General features: G+C 42.2%; 1 protein-coding gene across 2 annotated transcripts in view; it reads left to right on the top strand.

Moving 5' to 3' along the window:
• The first annotated feature begins 15,850 nt into the window (after positions 1 to 15,850).
• ntsr1 (neurotensin receptor 1 (high affinity)) overlaps positions 15,851 to 22,543 on the top strand; it is a 29,926-nt gene continuing 23,233 nt past the window's right edge. For both annotated transcript variants that reach the window (XM_088937170.1, XM_088937172.1), the window contains exon 1: positions 15,851 to 16,662. In XM_088937170.1, coding sequence (XP_088793296.1) covers positions 15,991 to 16,662 — 672 coding nt within the window. In that variant the 5' untranslated portion in view covers positions 15,851 to 15,990. The remainder of the gene's footprint in view (positions 16,663 to 22,543) is intronic.

Genomic DNA, 22,543 nt, shown 5'->3' with positions numbered 1-22,543 from the left:
CCCCCCCCCGTAACGTGTTTGACGAACATATAATTGGTGCAGTGGTGTTTACCTGAGCACAGAGAACAGTCACTATGTGACTGAAATACACAATTTCATCAAGTGCCTCAGTCACAGCAATCATTACCTGTTACAGGCTGTGAATGCGTTTGCCATTTTGTTGGATCTATTCCTGTTGTATTGTAAGAGAGATTGTACTCCTTTTCCAGATTTGATCCATGTCTGAAAAGGCCAAGAGAAAAAAAGATGTGAAGATCCACTGCCTATTCTTCGTTCTTGTTGACTGCAATCCTTCAGCGTTCAGGTTATTCAAAAGCTGTGCTTCAGAAACCCCGATGGGTTGCAAGTTTGTGGAAGGGCTGAATCTAGCAAGAACATCTGGCATAAAAACGCTAATTGATTTTTTTTACAAGAGATGATTGACTTTTTAAAATAAATCTCAATTTTCTACATGTATACTAAATGTATTATTTTGCATTTTTCAAATTTGACACAAAAGACTGGAAGGAAATGGGGACTGTAGCATTGCCTCTTTAACTACCAACAGTGCGCAGTAAAAGAAGCTAATCCATCAAAGGATTAATTAGGCGTGATCGTTTTTGTAGAACTTCTAACACTCTTAGGCAGATGGTTGTGAAGTCAAATAAAATCTGTAGCGACAGAAAAAATCAGAAGTTCTTTCTGAAGCCCAGTCATGGTGATGTCAAGGTGATGGAGATATTTTATAGCAAACAACACTGAAACAAATCTCAAATTAATTAACTTAATGAAGCTGAACAATGCAATTAAATAAAGGGCCCATGCTCATGTGAAGAAACAGAACAGAGGAAGACTGAGGCAGACATCTGTGTCCTAACTATCCTGTAGATGGACAAGATTTCACCCAAATTTAAATTACTGAGCCAGATGTCTACATAACCTCATCACATTTCACTTACTGTTAACAAGAAGCAAAAAAAGATGCTTATTTACAGCCAATTACCTCAGCTATCCCATAAAAACACACAACAATTCAAGGTCAGTGGTGATTGTGTATAATTAGAACTTTTCATATCTCAACATGAAATGGCTGACATACAGAGTTTATCTCCACAAGGGCTTATATTCAGCATGTTTTTAACAAAACAAACACTGCAAAAAGGAAGCATCTAGTGACCTGAAGATAGAAATACAGGATGAAAACATCACACTTTCAAAATCCTTTTATAATGGCAAACTTCTCGGAAAATAATTGCACTTCTCAGAATGAAGCTTCAAAATAATATTAGCTGCCAAGCTTAAAAATTCAAAAGAAATTGAGTTAACCCGTGTATCGTGGTTTAAAAGAAAAAAAACAGTCAAAACCTCTTTGACATACATTAAAAATGTACTGTATATATTCTTGTAAACTTTCTGTCATAAGCCGATTTAATGCCGATACACAGTACATTAAGAATGTATATAACGAGACTGTGCCACACAGAAATTGTCCAAACCTAGGTCTATCCCAAAATGAATGATACACAAAATACAATATATGAAAAAGATGTGTTTTTCTAACACAGACGTTCAAGTGCTGAAGAACACCTTGCTGTACTGGAGGAGCTCCTGAAGAGAGAATGAATGGAAATAAATGCTGTCAGTAGATGGAGATGTACTGTATAATTTAAAGCTCCATGACTTGTCTGTGGCACGGGGCATTTGTTTATTTGTTAGGCTGATACGCTCCTATAAAAAATACAAGCCTGAGAGAGCCAAGTGAAGAGCTCTGTATTCCATCTGTAGAATTGTAAAGCATATTTCATGAAGGGTAAAATAAATATCAATCAAGTTGCTGTTGTCTAAAGATAATATTGCAGTGTCTTTCAAGAAAAAGCCTTAGACACACAGAGTAAATAACCAAGGGGTATTTTTTGCAAAAAAAGGGCCATTTCACACTGTTAGTTAGGACAAAGAGTCACAAGATACTTTCTAAATACGAGCATCAATGTCTTCTTCTCTGCGTGCAATCACAGCACCTCTCATCTTTGGAAACCTCAACAGAATTAATGTTCTCAAACATATCCAGTGATCATAGCTGAAAATTAAAATGCACTACAAGCTACCCTTTGAATAACAAATGCTCCAGGAATGATAATGATTGCATAAAAGTCATTCCTTTTCTTATAGGTGACTTTTTAAAAGATCATATAAGGACGACCTTTTGTGTGTGAAAACCTAAATCAGAAAGCAGACCCGGCCTCCAGACAGAGGTACAGCAACAAAAAAGAACATGTGGTGATCCTGTGACCTCACTCTTCTAGAATATTTCTGCATACTGCACTTCAACAGCATTTTGTGACAATAGCCCTGAAACTATTCAGCATTTGTTTTGGTTATGTCCCAGGGTAAAAATGTTCTGGACTAAGTTGCAGAATTATATAAAAGAAGAGACGAATATTGATATTTGTTTTGTTGAAAAAGATATTACTGTATGTTAAGTTTCAGCCCCAGTGAAAACAATATAAAAATTTCTTTTGTAATAAATTTAATTATTATACTGGCACGTTATCACATACATAAAATGAAGTGGTCTGGGAGGTACCCTGTGTTTGAGCATTTTGAAATGGAAGTAAAGGGGTATTTGCAGACTATTTCGAAATGCAAAAATATGAAAGCGATGCGGACATTATTTTTATTTAATTTGTTTAATCTTTTTTCATAACTTGAATTGATGTAGTAGTATGTACCCCTGACGATATTTTTGTTTGGAATTGTTATATGTACTCTTGTTTGTATTGTAATGTTTGTTCTTTTGTTAAGCATAAATAAAAATTAAAAAAACAAAACAAAAAAAAAACTGCCATCTACTCCCTAAGAAAGGCATCTTGCTGGGGACAGCCACTGGGATCATTTGGAATGACACGGTGACGGCAGCACTGCCTCGCCAGTGAAGGAATGACACACAAAAACAGAGACAAAGACACTGAAACCATGTTTTCGTTTTCGGCATACTGTCCCTACTGTTTCTGGGATGTGGTTCTCCCCCTCCCCTGTCCCAACAGCAACAGCTTGTAAGACCTGTTGAATTCCCTGCAGCAACAGGTTGTAAGACACGCTTACATACAGTATATAAGAAAGTTCGACCAGAATGTCAGACCTCTCACTGTTCTCTTCCGAGAGGCTAGTTACTGCTGTGAAATGCACCACGCAGGCCTTTAATTGAGTGCTCTCCAGCTGACACCAGCTGCTGTTAATTGCACCAATTGCACATGAGTTATTGATCATCCCCCTTTAGATATGTGGAAAATGGAAAATGGATGGTTGTGTCGTGGAGTAATTAAACTGATTGCTTCTTAAATGCAACATCTAATTTGGTAACACAAACAGCAATCAAGCACACGGAATTCAAGCTCTGCTAACCTGGACAAGAGGGTTAGCCTGTCACAGGATGGATGATTTCATATATCCGCCAGATGTCAGACAATCATCAGGGACTTACTATAAGGCACCATGAGGAAAGAGACAATACTTTCTTGATACTTTTACTTCATTTTTTTCTTATATATTCATACATACAAAGCTGATTCAAAAGATGTGTAACACAGAGTGAATATAGTATCATCTCTGAACAGCAAATATGGTCCAACACATGGTGTCTGTAAAGTCAGTGATGGTGCAGTACAGTATGGTCACAGATTCCACCTCTCATTATTTGCATGAGAGCCTGAGAAGAGTTCATTTATACAGCACTCCTGCATTGCACAGTTAATCTTGTGGCTGTAAATTTACCAGAGTCTGTAAAAAGAGTAAAATAAGACGAGAAGAAGGCTGAACATTGCATGTAACCCCTACAAACAGGGGGCCCAGTGAGGGAGACAAGAGACTTCATTTCGGGTTTAGAAGAAATAACGACTTTAATATTCTGTCCTTAAAGTGATCTGGTGAGCAGTCGCGCAAAAGAGATTATCCCAAAGGACTAGAGAGAGTTTTTACCATCTCAAAATGATTCACCAGGCCTCTGAGGGATTTATTCTGCCATTAAAATGCAGATATCTTAAACTTCTTAAATCTCTCGGTGCCTCTTCTTCCCTTTTGATGTCAAAAGCCATCCAGACGTCTCTTCCCTTTTTTGAAAAATTAGTATTTATTAACTGAGAAACAGCCAAAGAGACCAGGCTGTCTGATTCAAAGATGCAATCCCTCAAGGTTAGGACACACGCAAGTTAGGATATAAGTTTTATATAAAGTTAAGCCAACATGTAATATAAAATTGTTGCATTGTAGTATTACACAATTTTGTGGATTTCATTTGGAATATCATGGATTTCTGCAGTTGTTGTCTTAAGAACTAGTTAACCAAAAGTTGAAACGTTAAAATGGTACTGTACAAATCTTTGTATATTTTGTGTACTTCAGGCAAAGTTTTTTTTAACCTCATGCAGTTCTAGAATTAGATGTATTTTTTCTGGGACAGAGAGTATTTGTGTCATGCAAAAACCCAGGTGAGGCAGTATTTCTCTTACTACAGAAAATACATTCCTTATTCTCTCTGCCCTTCAATGAAAATGTTTTTGGCATTTTCTCTCCTTCCTTGCATTTCCAGCAAAAGGCATAGCAAAGAAATCTGCAGCTTTCAACGCAACACTGGGTTGACTGCCAGTGCAGTAGCGAGAACTCGACCAAGCTAAGATAAATTCCGCCTATTCCAAGGTCTCTTATCCGGGTAATCTCTGCACATTTTACTTTTATTGCTTCTTTTTTTTTTTTTTTTAATCTCCGCAATTCAATGTAAATTGAATTGAATCTCTTCAAGAAAGAAATTGCTTGGAGAACTGGTGACTTTCTATCAGTAAATCACACAAAAGGTACAACTGGACAGCCAAGGTATTAAGTTCAAATCATTCCAGCAGGATTACAGTATTATTGTGATAAGTGCTACAGTTTTGCTTAAATAACAGGCCTCATTCAGCATGCCTTTTAGAGTGATCTAACACCCGAGGACAGGATAGTCCTACTCCAGACCTAGGGATCTGGTGGGCCTAGAGTTTCCTACAAGTTTTCCAGCAAGCACTGTGCAAATGTACTTTTTCTCAATAACCTAATGTGAGCACTGTGTTATGAGTCAAATGTACAGTAACATGACAACAGCGGGCCGAAGCAGAGCTTCCTATATTATCTTCCGATCACGGGGGCATACAATCTCTTGGAGTTTTTGCCTCCACTGTAAAATTTACTTCATTTTTACCTCCAGCAGCCATTGCTTCTTGAGATCAATCCATAAAGTCCTTTGCTCCTGGAAAACACCAATCTCGAAATAAAGAGTTATAAAGAAAGTAACAGATAAAATGAAGAAGATTTAATGAATCGTCCTTTCGATCGACACCAGGCCAGCAAGTGGGCCTTAAACATCTGACTCTTCAAGTTATGATACGTTTTTTGGTTCCTCTGGCACAGCCTTGGGTCCTTTATATGTACAAACAGTAAATAGGGGGGTTGCTTCTGAGCAGCTTTCTGTCTGACATAATTTATTAAGACCTAATGCTCGCAGCAGTGCGTGATAAATTGACACCATTAAGAAGAACACAGTCGTTTAGTTATAATTTATGGATATGGAGAGACAGTGCGCACATGCAGACAAAATGCATTCAGATTGACAGAACATCCAATAAGTGTTTAGTGATGGGAGCAGACCATAGGGAGTTATGCCACACAGATTTTAAAAGCAAAATCATTAAAAGAGGTTCTGGGAAATTCTGAAAATGTAAGACTGTTTTCAAGTCAATCAGCTGTCGTGACTATTTCACACAAACAAATACACATTTTAGTTCATTATGTGATGAAACATTTACAGCAATGATGTCAATTTATCACACATTGCTGCAAACACTAGGTCTTCATAAATTATGTACAGAACGTCTTAGGGTCGAATCAGACAGATAAAACCCTGACCTGGGGGTATTGTCTGGGTTTTGGGGCTAATAGGAAAAAAAACAAAAACGTCAAACATGCAGATGCTATGAAAGGAAACTGTCACGACAGCTCCTCCTCCTCTTAAGGGCGCTCCAGCTCTTCCTCGTTTGCCTTATTCCCCGCACCTGTCCCTTGGTCCAGCCTCCTTCCTGTCCCCCTTTAAAAGCCAGACGCAGTCGCCAATCGAGGCTCTGCATCTGATTCCCACATCGTGCGAGCCCGGGACCTGGATTCATCTGGCTCCGTTATGCTTTTAACTCTCTGCTCCTGTTCCTGTTCCTCCCCCCCCGGTCCCGACCCGGCACCTGTTTTTAAGCTCTTGTTTTGGATGGATCACCAGGCCACGGACTTTCGCTTTCATTTGGATTCTCCTCTGGACTTTTTCTAGGATTGTTTGCCTCGGCCACACCTCCCCGGATCACCAGCACTGCATGGACACGCCCCCCTGTTTTCATCCCCGTATTCCTGCACGACTTTTTCCCCAGTGTTTCCTCACTATCCCGGATTGTGTCGTCTGCATAGGGTCCGGAAAGAACTGTTCGTTACAGAAACTTACTGTACAGTAAATGTCTAAATGTATCACATTCATTTCATTAAGCAGCTCCTTGAGATTTCTATCGTTTTTTGCCATGGTCATTTGTACCCCATCTCAATGTCTTCAAAAAAAACCCAACATCTTACAACCAGCCATGCAGCAAGAAAAAAAAAATCACAGCCGAGTACGTGCGGCCATCTCAATTCTTGGATTTAGGGTGAGAAGAAGACTGCGAGCCCAGAGCAGTAACCCAGATCCCAGATTTGGATGCAAGTCAACAGTACTCTGCTGGTCCAGGTCCCAGATTTAAAATGGATTAGAGGAGATTCACACACCAAGAAAGGCAATGAGACGCACAGCGTCACTGAGAAAAGTGCAGAGAGCTGCACGCTCAGCCATGCTCCCACAGTTCTTTCTTCTATTTTGCAGAAGCCATGTGAAAAATGTGTTAGTCACATGAAGGGTCGAATTAAAAAAAAAGAGGTCATTTGGAACAAACTCCAGCAGGTACGCGAGACCCTGCATTAACTCACACGAAATGTCTACGGCTTATAAACGGTACACACAGAGCACACATCCATCTACAGAAGATGAAAGAAGGACTGGCAGTTTAATCTCAAATACATCAAAATATCAACCAAAAACTTCAGCATTTCTTTTGCCTTTGAAAGCCAGCAGCGACCTGCTTTAAAAAAAACACAAAAGCCTTTGAATTTTTTTTTTTTTCCGGGTGCATAGAATTTAAAAGGATCTCTTTGTGCAAAAGGGAGAAAAAAAATCATACTCTACTGACATTTCTGGGAAAATGGCTTTCTCAAATTCCCCTCCTGTTGAGCCTCCTGAATAAGGTGCTCATGCAGACACGAATAAAACTGTCCTTTAGTATGCTCTCAGACACTGCTCTTCAATCATCAAGCTGATATTATGCATTTATTGGCCTTTTGTGGTTATTACAAATTATAACAAGCTTAGAACTGAGACAGCCCTCTTGCTGTGATTTCTCAGTGTTTCAATTTCACTTAATCTAGGTACTGTATACTTCTTCAGCAATTAAATCTAACATACAGAATTGCCTGGGCAGGATGTTTTTATATCCAGTCAAAGGAGAAGTCAGCTCTCACACGAGTTTGCAATGCTTAATGTATTTTCTGTGCAACATTTGCCACAACTTTTCTAAACAAGTAACATGTTATGACAGCGCACATGTGGAGTTTTTAAGCTCACTGGGGAAAAACATATTAACCACAAGTCAAGTAAACCAGTCTTTGGGTAAGTATTAAGCAGAAAATATTAGGAAGCATTTTTAAAACAGAAAAGATAAACACTTCCTTTAATGACTTACTGGACTCAAAATACTTAGCTTTTCTGTTCCCCAGTGTTCTTCAGACATTACGGCGCTTCAAAACACACCAAGTATTAAAGGCAAAGGAAATCCTGGTAGTTGCTGTTAGAAAAGAGAATCATGGAGCACATACTGTACTGTACATGATTGCCTGGAAACACAGAAAATGGCTGCTCTTGTTACTCTAGATAAACAACAGAGGTCATAACTCCATTTCTTCAAGGGACTGACAAGCTGTTAATCTGCTTGGACTTTTTTCCCCCCATTGAAAACAGACAAGGCTCCAAATGATTAAAACACCAAACCGAGTCTCCACCCCGCCCCACACAACACTCACTGTTGATCCTCCTGTGCTGCCTGCTCCTTCTCAGTCTCCAGACACTCATCAGAGAAGAAGAGCAAAGACAAAACTGTTTTTCAAAGTCACAGCAGCCAGAGCGCTCTTTCACAAAGAACGACCTTCATGTTTGATGAAGACACATGACCTTGTGCACATCTAGTACCGAGAAGGCATTCCTGTAAACCTGTTGCTTTAGATAAACATGTTGATCTTACACACTGTAGGTTAAAAAACTATTAAAATGCAGTGTTTTACTAGAAAGATGCATGGAACATCAATATGGCAAGTAATTGAATTTAGATACAGGAGTACAAACAAGCATACAATATAAATGAAATACTACAGTATAAACAATAAAATCCTAACATGCCAATATGCATATAGACTAAAATGCAGAAGCGCAGAACAGTACAGCATCAGCAGAAGAGGTAAGACTGAAAGACCTGCAGCCACAGGTATGATTCGCCTTTTCTCTGACTTTCAGGACCAGCTGGTTGCAGGGCTCCTACCTGATCCTCAAGACTAGAGGACCAAGACGTCCCAACCTCTTTAAGGCACAGAAGATCCAAGATGGCCAAATTGTAGAGGTTCATAGGGTCACTTTATGAGCAAAGAGAGAAAGCTTTGACAATCAAGACCTGCAAAATCAAAGCTCACCCTATAGCTGTAATACTTAAACAATGCAAAGATGCATCTATATTTAACTCTCATCTTTGGTGTTTGTCTTAATTAGAGAACTACTAAAAAAAGTGTCTTACTTGCGATAAACCTTCTACCAATTTCAGCTTCACACATTTCAGACCACGACACCAAATGCCCACCTTGTCCAACTGTTCATTCACTCACTTCTGCAAATGCCCGGCAAAGGATTCATTCTCAAGTGTCCCAGAGCTGCACTGTAATGCCAGCTGGAGAGGTGAGAAGAATGCCTTGGCAACAGAGACTGAATGAAGAAAAATAAGACAACTTCCCATCTATATCACCCAGTACTTTTCCTTAGATCAGTACGGTAAATGCTCTGGAGACTTATGGACGGCTAGCTTGATCACTGTAAAAGGCAAGCCTTCAACATAAACTGACTTGTTTCTTTACAGAGGAAAAGACAGACACCTCACAGTTACAGCACATGTTAACTTTTGGCTTTCGTCTTGCAGACAAAAAACATTTTTCCCCAAAAATGTCCCTACATTGTTGACTCCATTACCCGGACTGCAGCAGATTTTCAGATGAAGTTCTCTTTTGTTTCTATTGCAGTTTTTGCAGTGCATCTGGCAATAATGAAAGAAAGACTTTGGGATCATTTAACCACTGGGTGCCTCCATTATAGCTAGTACAGTACCTCATTAAAGAACATTAGTACTTTAGCACAGGGCTCCTAATGGATTGACACAGCAGTGACAAGATCATTAGAATTACATTGCTTTGTTAACTGATTTACTGAACATCAACTTCATCATTTTTTGACTGCTCTGCACTTACAGTAAGTGTGTTCTAAAATTTGCTATGCAAAACTAGGCATCGTCAACGAAAAGGCATCAAATACTAAATGTGTAGTGTGCTTTACTCTGATTTGATTTGTGTGTTGTAGAAATTACTCGGATAAAACTGAAAGAAATTGTTGACGGAATCAGACCAGGTTGAAGTTGAAGGAAACAAAAAAACAGCTCACTTAAGGGGGTTTGTGTAGTTAAACTGTGTGGCGGCTCCCGTCAGCTCCTTCCATATCGTTATTCCACACAGACGGCACACATGCTGTGCTTCACACACAACCTAGGAATGAAGGAAGACTCTCATGTTTTTCCATTTTTCATCTGAAGGACAACCCCCACCGACATGTGAATGGCAGGAAATAAGTCCACCAATATACAGTACAGTCCTCACTAAATAAACATCCACTCACACACGCGAGCAGTAACACTGTGTATTAGAAACCAAAAAGCAAAATAAAAGACTACAGGAAACGCGATTTACCCATTCTGAACTTCACTGATTTTAATGTGTAAGTATTTCTCTTGGATACGTGTTAAATGACAACAATAACTGTCACAGAGACCCCGGTCCAAATAGGTGGATTGGGACATAAACCTAATGGAATTACTTCCTATAAAAATCATCTGCGTGTGACACCGCCTGTATGAGATGCAGAAATGATCACTCTCTCCTGCCACTGAAATAATCAGAGAACCTGTGTGCAACATATTTTACAGGGCGCCACGCTCACATTTCCCTGAGAACATTTTCGCAAAGCAAAGTTTTTGAGATGAACTGCGCTGATGCTCCCACAAGCCTGATTTGTCTGCCTTTTATTTTAAGGATGAATGAGATGCTGCCTAAAAAAAAACCCAGAAAATCGAAAGCTTCTGGTATCAGTTATTTCTCTTGTAAGCTGCACAAAGAGAATTAATTTGTTTGGGCTTTTGATTTGTGCTACTGTATGTCATCTGCTCGCATTACTGACTTTTGCTTGAAGCACTGCACACAGCCCTTCTTACAAACTTAGTAATTACTGTATATTTTTCTCCAGATAACTGCTTTATTATGGTTCTACCAAGACCACCTAAACAAGCTACACTTCTTAATTCATGTCCTGAGTGCGGGTCTTCTGGCTTGCAGAATTCTTGCAAATGACTGTTTATTGTCTCTGCAGATTTCTATGGTTTTATAGTTGATTCCCTGGCTCTAGAAAGCCGAACGCAGCGAAGGCATCTCCAATACAGGATTACACAAGCTGAGAAATGAGCACCCAGGAGGGCAGGAATTAATAGTCAATCTGAGACTGTGTTCTCTGCGTAGATGTGTTAAATGGCATTTCTGGAGACCAACGTGCCTCCACGTGTCAAAAGGGAAAGCTGCGATGAGGATGTTTGTCAGTCATTTTCAGTGCTGCTCTGATCCCTGGATTTTCCAAACTAATCTCTACTGAAAAGGGAAAAGTAGTGATTAGGCACATGTCTGTTGAAATGTACTGGAGATTAATTAACCAGTACAAACACAGTACAAGGCACAAGGCACAAAAAGAGATTTTTGACTGTTTGTCAAAAAAGACTTGGACCCTGGAATATAACAGTAACAATCCCACAACGCTGCATTCTTTGAATTTTTCCTTTATACAGTAAGCGCTTGGTAAGTCAAATTAAATAAATCAAGCTCTCCTTTCTCTCCCATTACATTGGTTGTTCTGTGGCATTAAATGTCTGCAAACCCGTAAAAATCTTAGCGTTTGGTGAGTGAATTCCAGTTACTCTTGCTGTCAGTATCTGAACACCCTCAGCAGTAGAGGTGCACAAAACCGAAAGCACAAACACCACCAAATACTGAATAAACTGAAAAGATGTCAACCCAGCTCAAGTTCTGTTTAGCAGCACTCATTGCTGCCTTTGATTCATGACACCTGCTGAAATCTCAAAATGACTAGATGAGGCAGCCGATCATAAGTAGCTCCACCCAGACTCCCAAGCTTTGTGGCAAACCTGGTGCTGTACCTTTCAACGCGCTCGTGCTGAGCACCCTCTGCTGTGTGCACACCGCACAGCGGGGGTCGTGGGGCCGGGCTGAACGGATCAAAACAATTCTCATTCGGTAGGCTTTGACCCTCAGGGCAAACCGGGCACCACGAGGAGCACAATCCCCCGCGCTGTGGAGGACTGCGCCCAGCTTCATGCTGCTGAGTGAGTGAAGCCAGGGGTGGCCAGCGCAGCATCCTCAGGAGGGCGCTGTGACCGTTCGGCGTTCCTCGTGGTCACCTTGGCGAAACCCGACCAAATTCTTCAGTGCCAGGGCAGATGGTTTTCTCGATACGGCTGCTGGAATAGCGTCAACCAGCTCCTTCATCATTCGTAGCAGCCGGCCATGAGGGGTCCAGATCTGCGACCCAGGCACCGTCGCCTCGAACCTGGGTCACTGGGTCACAACAGACAGAGCCGGTCTACCCGGCCAGTGCAGATTCCAAAATGATGGAGGGGCCGGGGAGGGAGAATTCTAAAGCAGAGAATCAGAGAGGCATTTAATGTCAAATGAACAGATGTAAATCGCTCGCCCTCTGATATGTCTTCTGACTCATCTGGCTGTGCCTGGAGTACCGTAATTACTGTAGCCGCCGGGGCTGGGGAAGCGAGGGGACAGGCCTGACAGATTAACGAAGCAGTGAAACCTTTTGACGTATGGAGTATAAATGGTATCAAACAAGGGTGAAGCGATGACTCAAGCTTTTTTTTTTTTGCCATACTTGACTGGACGCTGGAGCACTGCTGCTTTCAACTCACTGACAGCCTACTGTGGGCGGTGAGACAATAAAAAAGAAATATTATAACCCCCCCCCAAGGTCTTTTCTGTTCCTGTTCTGCTGTATTTCACACTTTGGTTTGTCCTATTCCCCATGAGCATCCCGAAAGCTAACCTGTAATTCCTAACCAGCACCGGAATACCGGAATATAGTATGGCCTCGTTGTGAGGGAGAGAGATAGAGCCAGGAGCTGATGGACCACTGCAAGCCGAGAACTCAGGTGTCAAGAAACCTTTTCCTTTTCAGTTCTAACAAAATTGGCTCAGCTCAATCTAATACCCCTGTTGAATACCCAGTTTGAGAGCGGTACTCACTTGACTTGCTGTGATTGGGCTGCAGACGCCAGAGAGCTTTTGTTTGAGGCGTGTTAACAAGTTCATTTCCCAGCCGTCTGAGTGATGGACATTTTGGGTACACCACTCGCAGGATGACTTTTATTTCTCTGTTACTGGATTTCAGTGCTTATTTCTGATCACATGGTTTCCATGAATTCCTTTTGGGAGGAGATTCAGTTAATTACAACCACAAAACTGGTCTGATCACCAACCACGATGACCGAAGTTAGTTACAGTAGCTCCTGTATTCAGGTCTCAACAGGACAGATATGGTTGTCATTAGGTGACACTGGTGACTCATCCCAGGTTTGACTCACATTTCATTCCGCTAATGATCAAATTTAACCTGGCACACATGTTGTTTTATCATTGCACTTCGACCACTGTCTGAACATGAGATCTTGCAGAAGTCATTGAAAATCCATACAGCATTGAATCCTGTCTCCTAATTTACAGACAACAAAAAAAAGGACTAAATATGATGTAACAGGAGAAAATGATACATGAAGAAAGCACGCCTGAAGCCATATGTCCAGTTCAGTAAAGGAAGAATCACTGATTTATCATTGTCTATAATCAGATGCAGCTCACCTGTGCCACCAGAGCACTCCTGCAATCTGTCACCTCAAAATGACGAATGTGTCCGTGTTCAGTTTCTCAGAATACACTTCTCAGCGAGCTAACTCACGGCGATTTTTACACCGGATCCTGTTTTGGCTTCAAGCAGTGGCAGGTTAGGGCCTCTGGACCCCGAGTGGAAAGCTGCGGGCTCGAATCCTGGGTGGGGTCCAGCTGTTGTATCCTGGGAGAGGGACGTCTCTCCAGCTTCCCCAGCCGAAGGCTTGACTCTATCAGTGCAATTACCATCACAATGTACTTACTAATTACTAATTCTAGTTAATAAATTCCTTAAAATGAAGCCAGTTAGGTGTATTAAATGATTAGTACTGTATTAAAGCCCCTTGCTTAGTGTACTAACATATCACAGGGTCAGCTGGGATAATTTTGTGCCTGTGACTAAATACACTGGGTAAAGAAAGATACTGCCTTTTAGATTGGACATTTCCCAATATCATAAATCATGATTCTGCAATAAATATACTTACCAAAACAATTGTGGGAAAGTAGTGGACAAGGTGGGAGAGACCAAAGCACTGATGTAATTTGTGGGAAACACACTGACAAAGTGTAAAATCCTTCATCTACCCTTCCTGTTTCAGGGGAATGTTTATTGAATCAGAACATTTTCCATTCATTTCTTTTTAGGCTCTATTTAAAAAAAAAAACAGGGCTCATGTTAAATACACCACCACGCACCTCCCAGCTGTGGGTGGCCTGTGCTAGAAACTTTCTTTGCAAACCACCGGGATGGGGGAAGGAATGGGAACAGAGATCGGATCATGACAGAAAAGCCATTTGCTCATGCTACTGTAACTCGAGCACTAGAGCCCGTGAGTGCCCACACGCGCATTCAAACCCCAAGTTCGGGGATGGAAGCTGTGCCCATCTTCACACATCAAGAGCACTTACAGTACATCAGCCTAGACGTCTTCAGGCATGCTGGAGCACTTACTCCAGCTTGGCAGGACCTGCTGGAATGGAAGATGCTCTCAACTCGTTGTCCCCCCTGTGGGGGTGCCAAGAACTCACTTCTACCGTCTCCTTCTCAGCGCGCAAAGAAGAGAAATGCTGCACGCCGCGTCCGAGATGGACAGGCGGGGCTTTCTGAAGAACAGCTGGTTGTGACCACGAGTGAGTCCTTTTCAATTCAGTATTAAAAGACAATCCCGGGAGAGCGAGGGTATTGAAAACAGGCGAATGGCTGGCTGTGTGTGTGTGTCAAGGACGAGTTTTATAATTCTCTAGAAAGTGGAGCAGAACAGGTATTACAGTTGCTATGGCTAATTACAGTAGCAAGCAGCGAGGACGCTCCGCTGTCGCCGCGCTCAGCCGCCTGCGCGTCGCCTGAGCACGGCAGCATTCTTCCACATACCGTCAAACGATTAAACCACGTCAATCCTAAAGAGTGCTCTTCGGCTTTAAAACCGCAGAGAATAACAAGGTTTCGACTCATAACTATGGGTGCTGCAAAAGGAGGTTGAGTAAACAGAAATGATCAAATTGTCATTTTTCTCCTCGGGTATGGGCGTTAGAGGGAAAAAAAGCAGGAATGTGAAATTTGTTACAGTGGTTTTACTTTCAATTCAGATTTGAACACTCAATTTTATTATTTGCTGTACAGGTTAAGCCCAGATGTCCGGGGTATTGCTGGTTTGAGTCTGGACAGTCAGCCAGCAGCGAGAGGGATTTTTCAGAAAACCGGCGAAAAATGTATTCGAACTCCGTTTGGAGGGTTATCGCCGATTTAGGGCAAACGGGCACGTCTGTGACTCGCCTGGCACCTCTGATTTTGGGTGCGAATCGGCGCTAACCGTCTCGTAGACCCTCTAAGACTCACAAAGTCAAAAGAAGGACGATAGACGCCGAAAAAAAAGGCGCACCTCCCGAGGAATAAAACTGAGCTCAGCGGGTTATGTTTTAAAGTATCCTTGTTGTTACAAAAACACAAAATGTTATGATCCTTTTGTTACGTGGGAAAACGTGAGTTTAAATACAAATATGAACAAGAAAGCTAAGATGCCGCTGATAAGACAGATCTGAGGCAGACGCGACAAAATGTGTCGCCTAGTAGTAATATTGTCCTCCGCATTCTTTTCTCTTTCTAATTATGCATTTCTAATTATAGCTTTCAGGTTGGAAAAAAAAACTCATCGTTGTTCACCAGAAAGATAGGGTTTCATCTTTAGATCAGCATCGATGCAACAAATAGACACACAATTACAGTACTGTATATACCCATAAGAAACCTCCCTGCATACAGAATCGTTGTCGTTTAACATTTAATTTTTAAAGGTGTTTTCGAACTGTTTCTCATTCTTTGGGGGGGGGGGGTGGTTATATAAAACAGGGAAATGATCAGACTTCATGAATGAAGTGGTTTGCGTCAGTGCCCGAGGTCTGAGCAGAGAGGCAGCACGCCTCCTCCTCCGCCAGATAAAAAGCCAAGTGCAACTTCTGGGGGAGCGGCGCTCTGGGCTGCGTTTAACACCGCCGAGGAGACACTGCGGTCTGCCTCGCATTCCCCGGAAAAAAAAAAGGGACGAGGAGGAGGAGGAGGAGGAGGAGAAGAAGCAGGAGAAGAAAAAGAAGTTGCTCGGCCACACAATGGACGAGACCTACACGCTGCTGGGCCGAAACTTCTCCCGGGACTTCCAGATGCTCAGCCAGTACCTGCTGGCGGCGGCCGGGAACGCCTCGCGCCCGGCGAACGCGACGCCGGCGGAGCACGAGGAGGACAGCCTGGACGTCAGCACGGACATTTACTCCAAGGCCCTGGTCACCGCCATTTACATCGCCCTGTTCGTCGTCGGCTCCCTGGGCAACTCCATCACGCTGTACACCTTGGTCAGGAGGAAGACCTTGCAAAACCTCCAGAGCACGGTGCACTACCACCTCGCCAGCCTGGCGGTGTCCGACATCCTCATCCTGCTCCTCTGCATGCCCATAGAGCTGTACAACTTCATCTGGGTCCACTACCCGTGGGCTTTTGGGGGAGCCGTTTGCAAAGGGTATTACTTCTTGAGAGACGGCTGCTCCTATGCCACGGCGCTCAACATCGCCAGCCTCAGCGTGGAGAGGTACATGGCCATCTGCCACCCCTTCAAAGCCAAAAGCATCATGTCCAGGAGCAGAACAAAAAAGCTGATCAGCGCTATCTGGGTGGCGTCGTTTCTGCTGGCGACCCCCATGCTGTTCACCATGGGGCAGACGTACACCAACAACGTTCACATCTGCACCACCATAGTCTCCACGCACACGGCCAAGATCGTCCTGCAGGTGAGTGAAGGGACTTCGCGACAAGGCAAGAAACAAAAAGTGCTTTTCTCGCACCCGAGCCACCAGCTCAGCTCCGGGCGAATCAAGTGGAGAAACTCACGGTGGCGCGTAAAAACAGACAGTGGGTCGACTGTCCTAAACCTGATCTGTAACATTCATAACACAGTTACGTAGTATTTGGGTAGTGTTATTAAACTCTAAGTACAACAACAACAACAACAATAATAATAAGTAATAAGTAAAGTCGGTAAGACATTTTTTAAACATTATCTTGCGCCAAGGACTACCTGTTGCGAGTTTAACTTTTACCACATCTTTAAAAAAAAAATGATCGTCAGAAAACGCCGGCATGTACCGTTACCGTTGCGGGCAGCAGGAACTGTCCCAGCGGCGCCGCACGACCCCCGAGACCAGCCGCCGAGGCAGTGCGGGCGGCCGGCACTGCGCCACTTCCACACGGCCCGGGCTCGATAGGCGAGGAGAGAGCTCCGTGGATCTGTTTAGGACGGGTGTCCTTTAAACAACCCAGTAAAAAAGTAAAAGAGTAAAAAAAAAAAGTCCAGATTTATAGAAAAGACACGAAGCAGATCTGGACTGTTTGAATCCAACAGAAACACACAGATACCTCAGTACTTGACACTTCTTCTTTCCCCCAAAGACACGCTCTACATGACGTTCACTATTTAAATCGAAACGGAAGAATGTGCTCGACGGGTATAATTAATGTCATTACAGTCGAGAGTGCTTCAATTACACCTGCCTGCGCCGTGTTTTCTGGTGGTACATGTCGGGTATCGCGCTGTGTGATGGAGGAAACTGGTAAAAAAAATAAAATAATCATTCTTCTTTCATACATAGAACAAGTCGTGTGGTCTTGTAATATACTGTATGGAAAAAATAGATTGGCTTACTTAAGAAATAGTTATGCACCGTTGTTAGTTTTAGGTTTGGTTTTCCGTTTTCTAAAACGACCCTCAGAAATAACCTAAAATTTGAAAGATAAAAATGTACAGTCGTTATTTTAAAATATTTTCAGTTCTCTTGTCGTACAGTAGGTTTTACCCCATTCTAACAGGAATAATATTTACCCTTGAAAGATCACACCTTCTGTATAAATTATCGCAAAATTTTTGGTCCCGAAAATGAAAAAAAAACAGCAACACAGAATTAATGGTACTGTAAGTGCGTCGAAACTGTGCTTTTAGAAAACACGGCCATCCAGCCCTGCGCAGCACAGAGCGCACTTCAGGAATGTTCTCCGGCTGGGTCACGTCGTGGACATCAGAACTACCGATTATGCATTACAATTGATCAGAAAGCAATTGCCACAACAATAAAACACAATATATTACAATAGATTACCCTGTGCAATAAGCAATATTCACAAATGTGTTCTTGCTCACAAAGTCATCCCATTACAGTGCGTGGTATGGGATGCATTGCACTTTGCACACACGGGGGCTGGGAGTATTTCAATTACATCCATGATGTCAGAGTGGTTCTGATGAGATTCTTTGACAGAAATACACCTTAACCCTGACGTGGCGGTAGGAGCTTGGCTCTGCTGTGCTGCCACCAGAGTTTCAGAGTTTGGACGGCCTGAAGTCTGTAATACAGTGGAGGCTGAGCTCGGAGCAGCGTTTTCCCCCATTTTAAAATCCACACTCTGTGTGCAGGAGAGGGAAAGCAGACAGCCCGCTTGGCTTGGCTGTATTTTTCACGGGGAATGTTGGAATTGTGTTCCTGCGCAGGGAGAGATTTCCGAAGGAAAAGATGAGGTTGTCTAGGTGACAAGATCTGCGTTTCTGTTGAGCCGATGCAGGCAGGCAGCGAAATACCTTCCTTTGAAATGTTTCCAATTTCACAAGTGCTTCACTGCTGTGTTCTAAAGCTCAGCGTGTAAGAAATGTAAAAGCAGAACAGTAGTGTAGAGGGCAAAATCAACTCACAGAAGAGTCTTTTAGAAGCCCTGTAACACAGGCATTGCAGCACCCAGGGGGCAGACTGCCACATCGCTTTCAAAAACCTCTTATCCAGTACAGGGTCGCGGGAACAATGGGCGCAGGGCAGGGTACACCCTGGGTGGCACGCCAGTCCATCCCAGGGCACACACACTCGCACCAGGGCCAGTTTTCCCAGAAGCCAATTAAACGACCAAGCAGCAAGCCGGAGCACCCATAGGAAAGCCATGCAAACACGGGGAGGACATACAGACTCCGCACAGACAGCACCCCATCCTTTTTTACAGACAACCTTCTCAAAAAATGTCAAGATTTACCTTTTTTTTGGGGGGGGTGTAACTGGAATATGCTTCATTTCAAACAACTTTCCAAAACGAGCCAGTCACTGCACCTGCAGTCATAGGAGGGTGAGACCTTTACAGTACAGTAGCCACTGGAGATCTGACAAGGTCCAAGCTGGAGCTTGGACTTCTGGTGCTAAAGCATTCTTACCCATCATTGCTCTTCTTTAACCTGCTACTTTTCTTTTGGTTTCCATGGATTTTTTAACATTTGTACCACATCTGAATTGTGCTTTGAAGGAAAGCATTTTGTGAAGGCTGGTCTTCCCAAAGGGCACTATATACCGATTGGTTGATCGGTGATATTTCACACTGATCATTCACAGATCCACAACGACTATAGGACTGCATTCCAGTTAAAGCTATCCGGCTTCTCCAGATTCATAGGCATTGCTCACTGCGTACTGTACATACTGTACTGGAAATACTGTAACTATCCTTCACCAGTGAGGAAAGTCAGAGAGTTAAGAACTAAGGCAGGGAACAGCACACCAGTCTAATGGTGCTAAGACAAAACCAATCAATTGGAAATTACTGGATGCACGAGGTGTCGTTAAATGGTAGACTATCATTTCTGATACTGGGCGTGCAAACCTGTTTTTATTCGGCAGGAAGGAAAATCAAAGGTACAGTATTACAGGGCAGAAGCCCTGCCTTTGATGTCTTCGCTGCCTCTCTTCTTTTTGTTGCCAAGAAACTGGTCAAAATGGCTGCTACTGTATTCTTGTCAAAAAGATCATTAATCCATTTCCCTAGTCAGTATCATAAGGGCCTCTATGACTATGAGCACTGCATTTTCCAACAAAGTGACAAGAGTTCAGTGCTAGTCTGGAAGCGTGGATGTACTGGAAAGCATGGGTTTTGTTACATTCTTGCAGATTGTTCAGAACATGTAAGGGAGGAAGATTTACAGCTTTTGACAGCAGAGTATGAACTAGAGACGAGTATTACTTCAGCAGCATTCATTCTGACACGAGCAAAGAAAACACTGTATGCACAGTGCCACCAGTCACTCAGTTCACGTGAATTTTCCTCGGCAATACCAGGAGTACAGGTGTGCAATTGTGAAAGAGAGACCAATGACATATAGAATTGGGGGGAAAATGTTTCTACACAGGCAAGAAAGGTAATCATCTTATTCCCCTGGGATGTCAATATTTAAATAGACAACATTACTGCCGTTCAGGCACAAAGGTAGTAAAATCACTGATATACTGTAAGAAAGTAGACTCAGTGCAGGGGTAGCACTAGTGCTTCTGTAAATACATATTTAAAAGCCTTGGAGCTTATCATTGACCCCACTTCCTGTACAGTATGGCCTGTAATACACTGGCATTTCAGGGGGCGTCGAGAAAGAAAAAACGATGGACCAGTTACTCCAAAATCTCCAAAATAAATGAACACCAACAATTCTGAAGCATAAATGCTTTTGTTAAAAAATGACAGAATAAAATAACAACATTTAGGTGTGAGGTTTTTTTTGCTTTTAATGACTAACTTTAGTCTTGCAATCACACCTGTCTCGGCAACACAATCCACTCCTTTTAGACCCCGGGATCATGAAGTATAGATGCAGGAACTGAAATTGGTAGACGCTGAAATAGAGACTTCAATCCATACAAACCAGGCTTGCCATTTAATAGAAGTCTGATGCTCCTGTAAATGACATTTCAGTCCCTTTTGCTGAAGTACTTAACAAGGCTTAAATAATCCAGATGACACATTTATACTAAGGGCTGTAATTACTCTCTTCAATTGCTCGAGTTTGTTTTCATGCAGTCCGATTATCTGACACAGCCCGAGACTGGAAAGGGGAAGAGCAGAGAATTGACTGGTATTTATCGCCAGCTGGTCAGGCACGTGAGCAGAAGGCTGCTCAGGTTTCACGCCGTTAACAAGCAACCACTTGTTTATCTGCAAAGAAATGTCACTTCTCCTCCAGACTCTACAGCTTCAGTCCCTCTTTAAATACTGTCACCCAGCTCAGGGACGCTTAATTCAGGGTTGATGTCATCTCAGTTTCATATTCAGTGATTAGAAAAGGGCTGAATGAGTAGGCTCATGCTCCCTGTTAGGGCCCTAATAGGATTCAGGCTCCTGAGGTGTTGTGTACAGACTTAGCATTTCAGTCATCTTCAGGAATAAGCGCAACGCAAAAAAGCATCTCAACATGCTCTCGGTTACAGTATGGGCTTACAGAGAGGGATAGCATGCTGCAGGTTTCATTTACATTTTAAATACTTTGGTGGCAGTAGTAATACCACACTGGTGGTTTTTGGTTGTTTTCTGCAGAGGACGTTATTTAGAGTGCTGATCCTTCCAGCCAATTTAACTGGTTATTCTGACTGAGAGGAAATATCTACCTTTGCAATCAATATCCATAAAAGAATGTACAGTATCTTTAGCTCCATTATTACTTTATTTACGAGCTTCTATTTGAACATTATTGAACTCTAATGGAGATTAAGTTTTGTGGACATCACAGTTGAAAATGTTTTGATCCTGTTCTGTTTCAACTAAGATGTACTGAACACCTGACAGACTGGAGAACTGTTCCACAGCCACTGGCTCAAGGTTAACTCCACTCCTGTTTCACAGTACTGGCATGGATAGGCCAGCAGTACTTTAGCTTTCCCTTATAAATTTTGCAGTGATGAAATATTTTCCTGCAGACTCATAAAAAGCAATCTACCTTAAAGAAATCCACATAGACGCCAGCCTCTGTTACACCTTGGCAATAAACAGTATTGTGATTATTAAGAGCTGCGTATAACATTTCTGCAATACATATCTGTGTACCACTTTTATGTCTGACAAGCTAGCATAAACTAACGCAGTATATCATAGACTAGTAATAAATATAAAACACCAATACAAGATGAACAGTGAATGCTGTGCATTAAAAAACTGTTATGAAGAAGGCAAAGAGTACCTGACAGATTGTACTTTTCAGCAACAGATTGTCGAGAAAACTGTTAAGATTTAAAAGGAAGGTGTTATAAAACAGCTCACAATTCACCTTCCACCAGTTATTGCGACAATACTTTCAGGTCCTATGAAGTCAAATATAATCCTGACATTCATTTACAAATAAAACAGTGTTCAAAACAAAATCCCCAGACAGTGTCAAATACTATTTTCCACAGAAACGAAGGCGGACACAAGGAATTTTTTAGCGTTACTGGAAGAAACATGTCATTGCCCAGCAAATGTCATGATTCATTAATTTCTCTAGCACCTCATCCTTAGGCAAGCATAACTATTTTCCTGTTAATCCTCCTGTTAATCTTTCCTGTTTTAATAGCCCGTAGAGAATTTTTTTTTGTATGCACAGTCATATTCTCACCTTTGTGTATTTTTACTCCTCGGGATGAAAGAAAAAGTAAACAGCTGGAAATCTCAACAAAAATATTCTTAAAAAATGTAAAAATGTTATTAACAAAAAGAGATAACACATTCTGCAGGAGATAGCACTTAAACCACTGCAATGAACATTCCTGTGCTTCACTTTTCTCTCACACGAAGGAAGGCATTTTAAAATCTTTGTAACTCTTTGTCACTCTTATGCTACTGTATATA

The sequence above is a fragment of the Atractosteus spatula genome, chromosome 19 (genome assembly GCF_055471065.1).
Source record: "Atractosteus spatula isolate fAtrSpa1 chromosome 19, fAtrSpa1.hap1, whole genome shotgun sequence".
Classification (NCBI taxonomy): Eukaryota; Metazoa; Chordata; class Actinopteri; order Semionotiformes; family Lepisosteidae; genus Atractosteus; species Atractosteus spatula.
The sequence above is the reverse complement of the archived record's forward strand: the minus strand, read 5'-3'. Positions and strand labels throughout refer to the sequence as shown.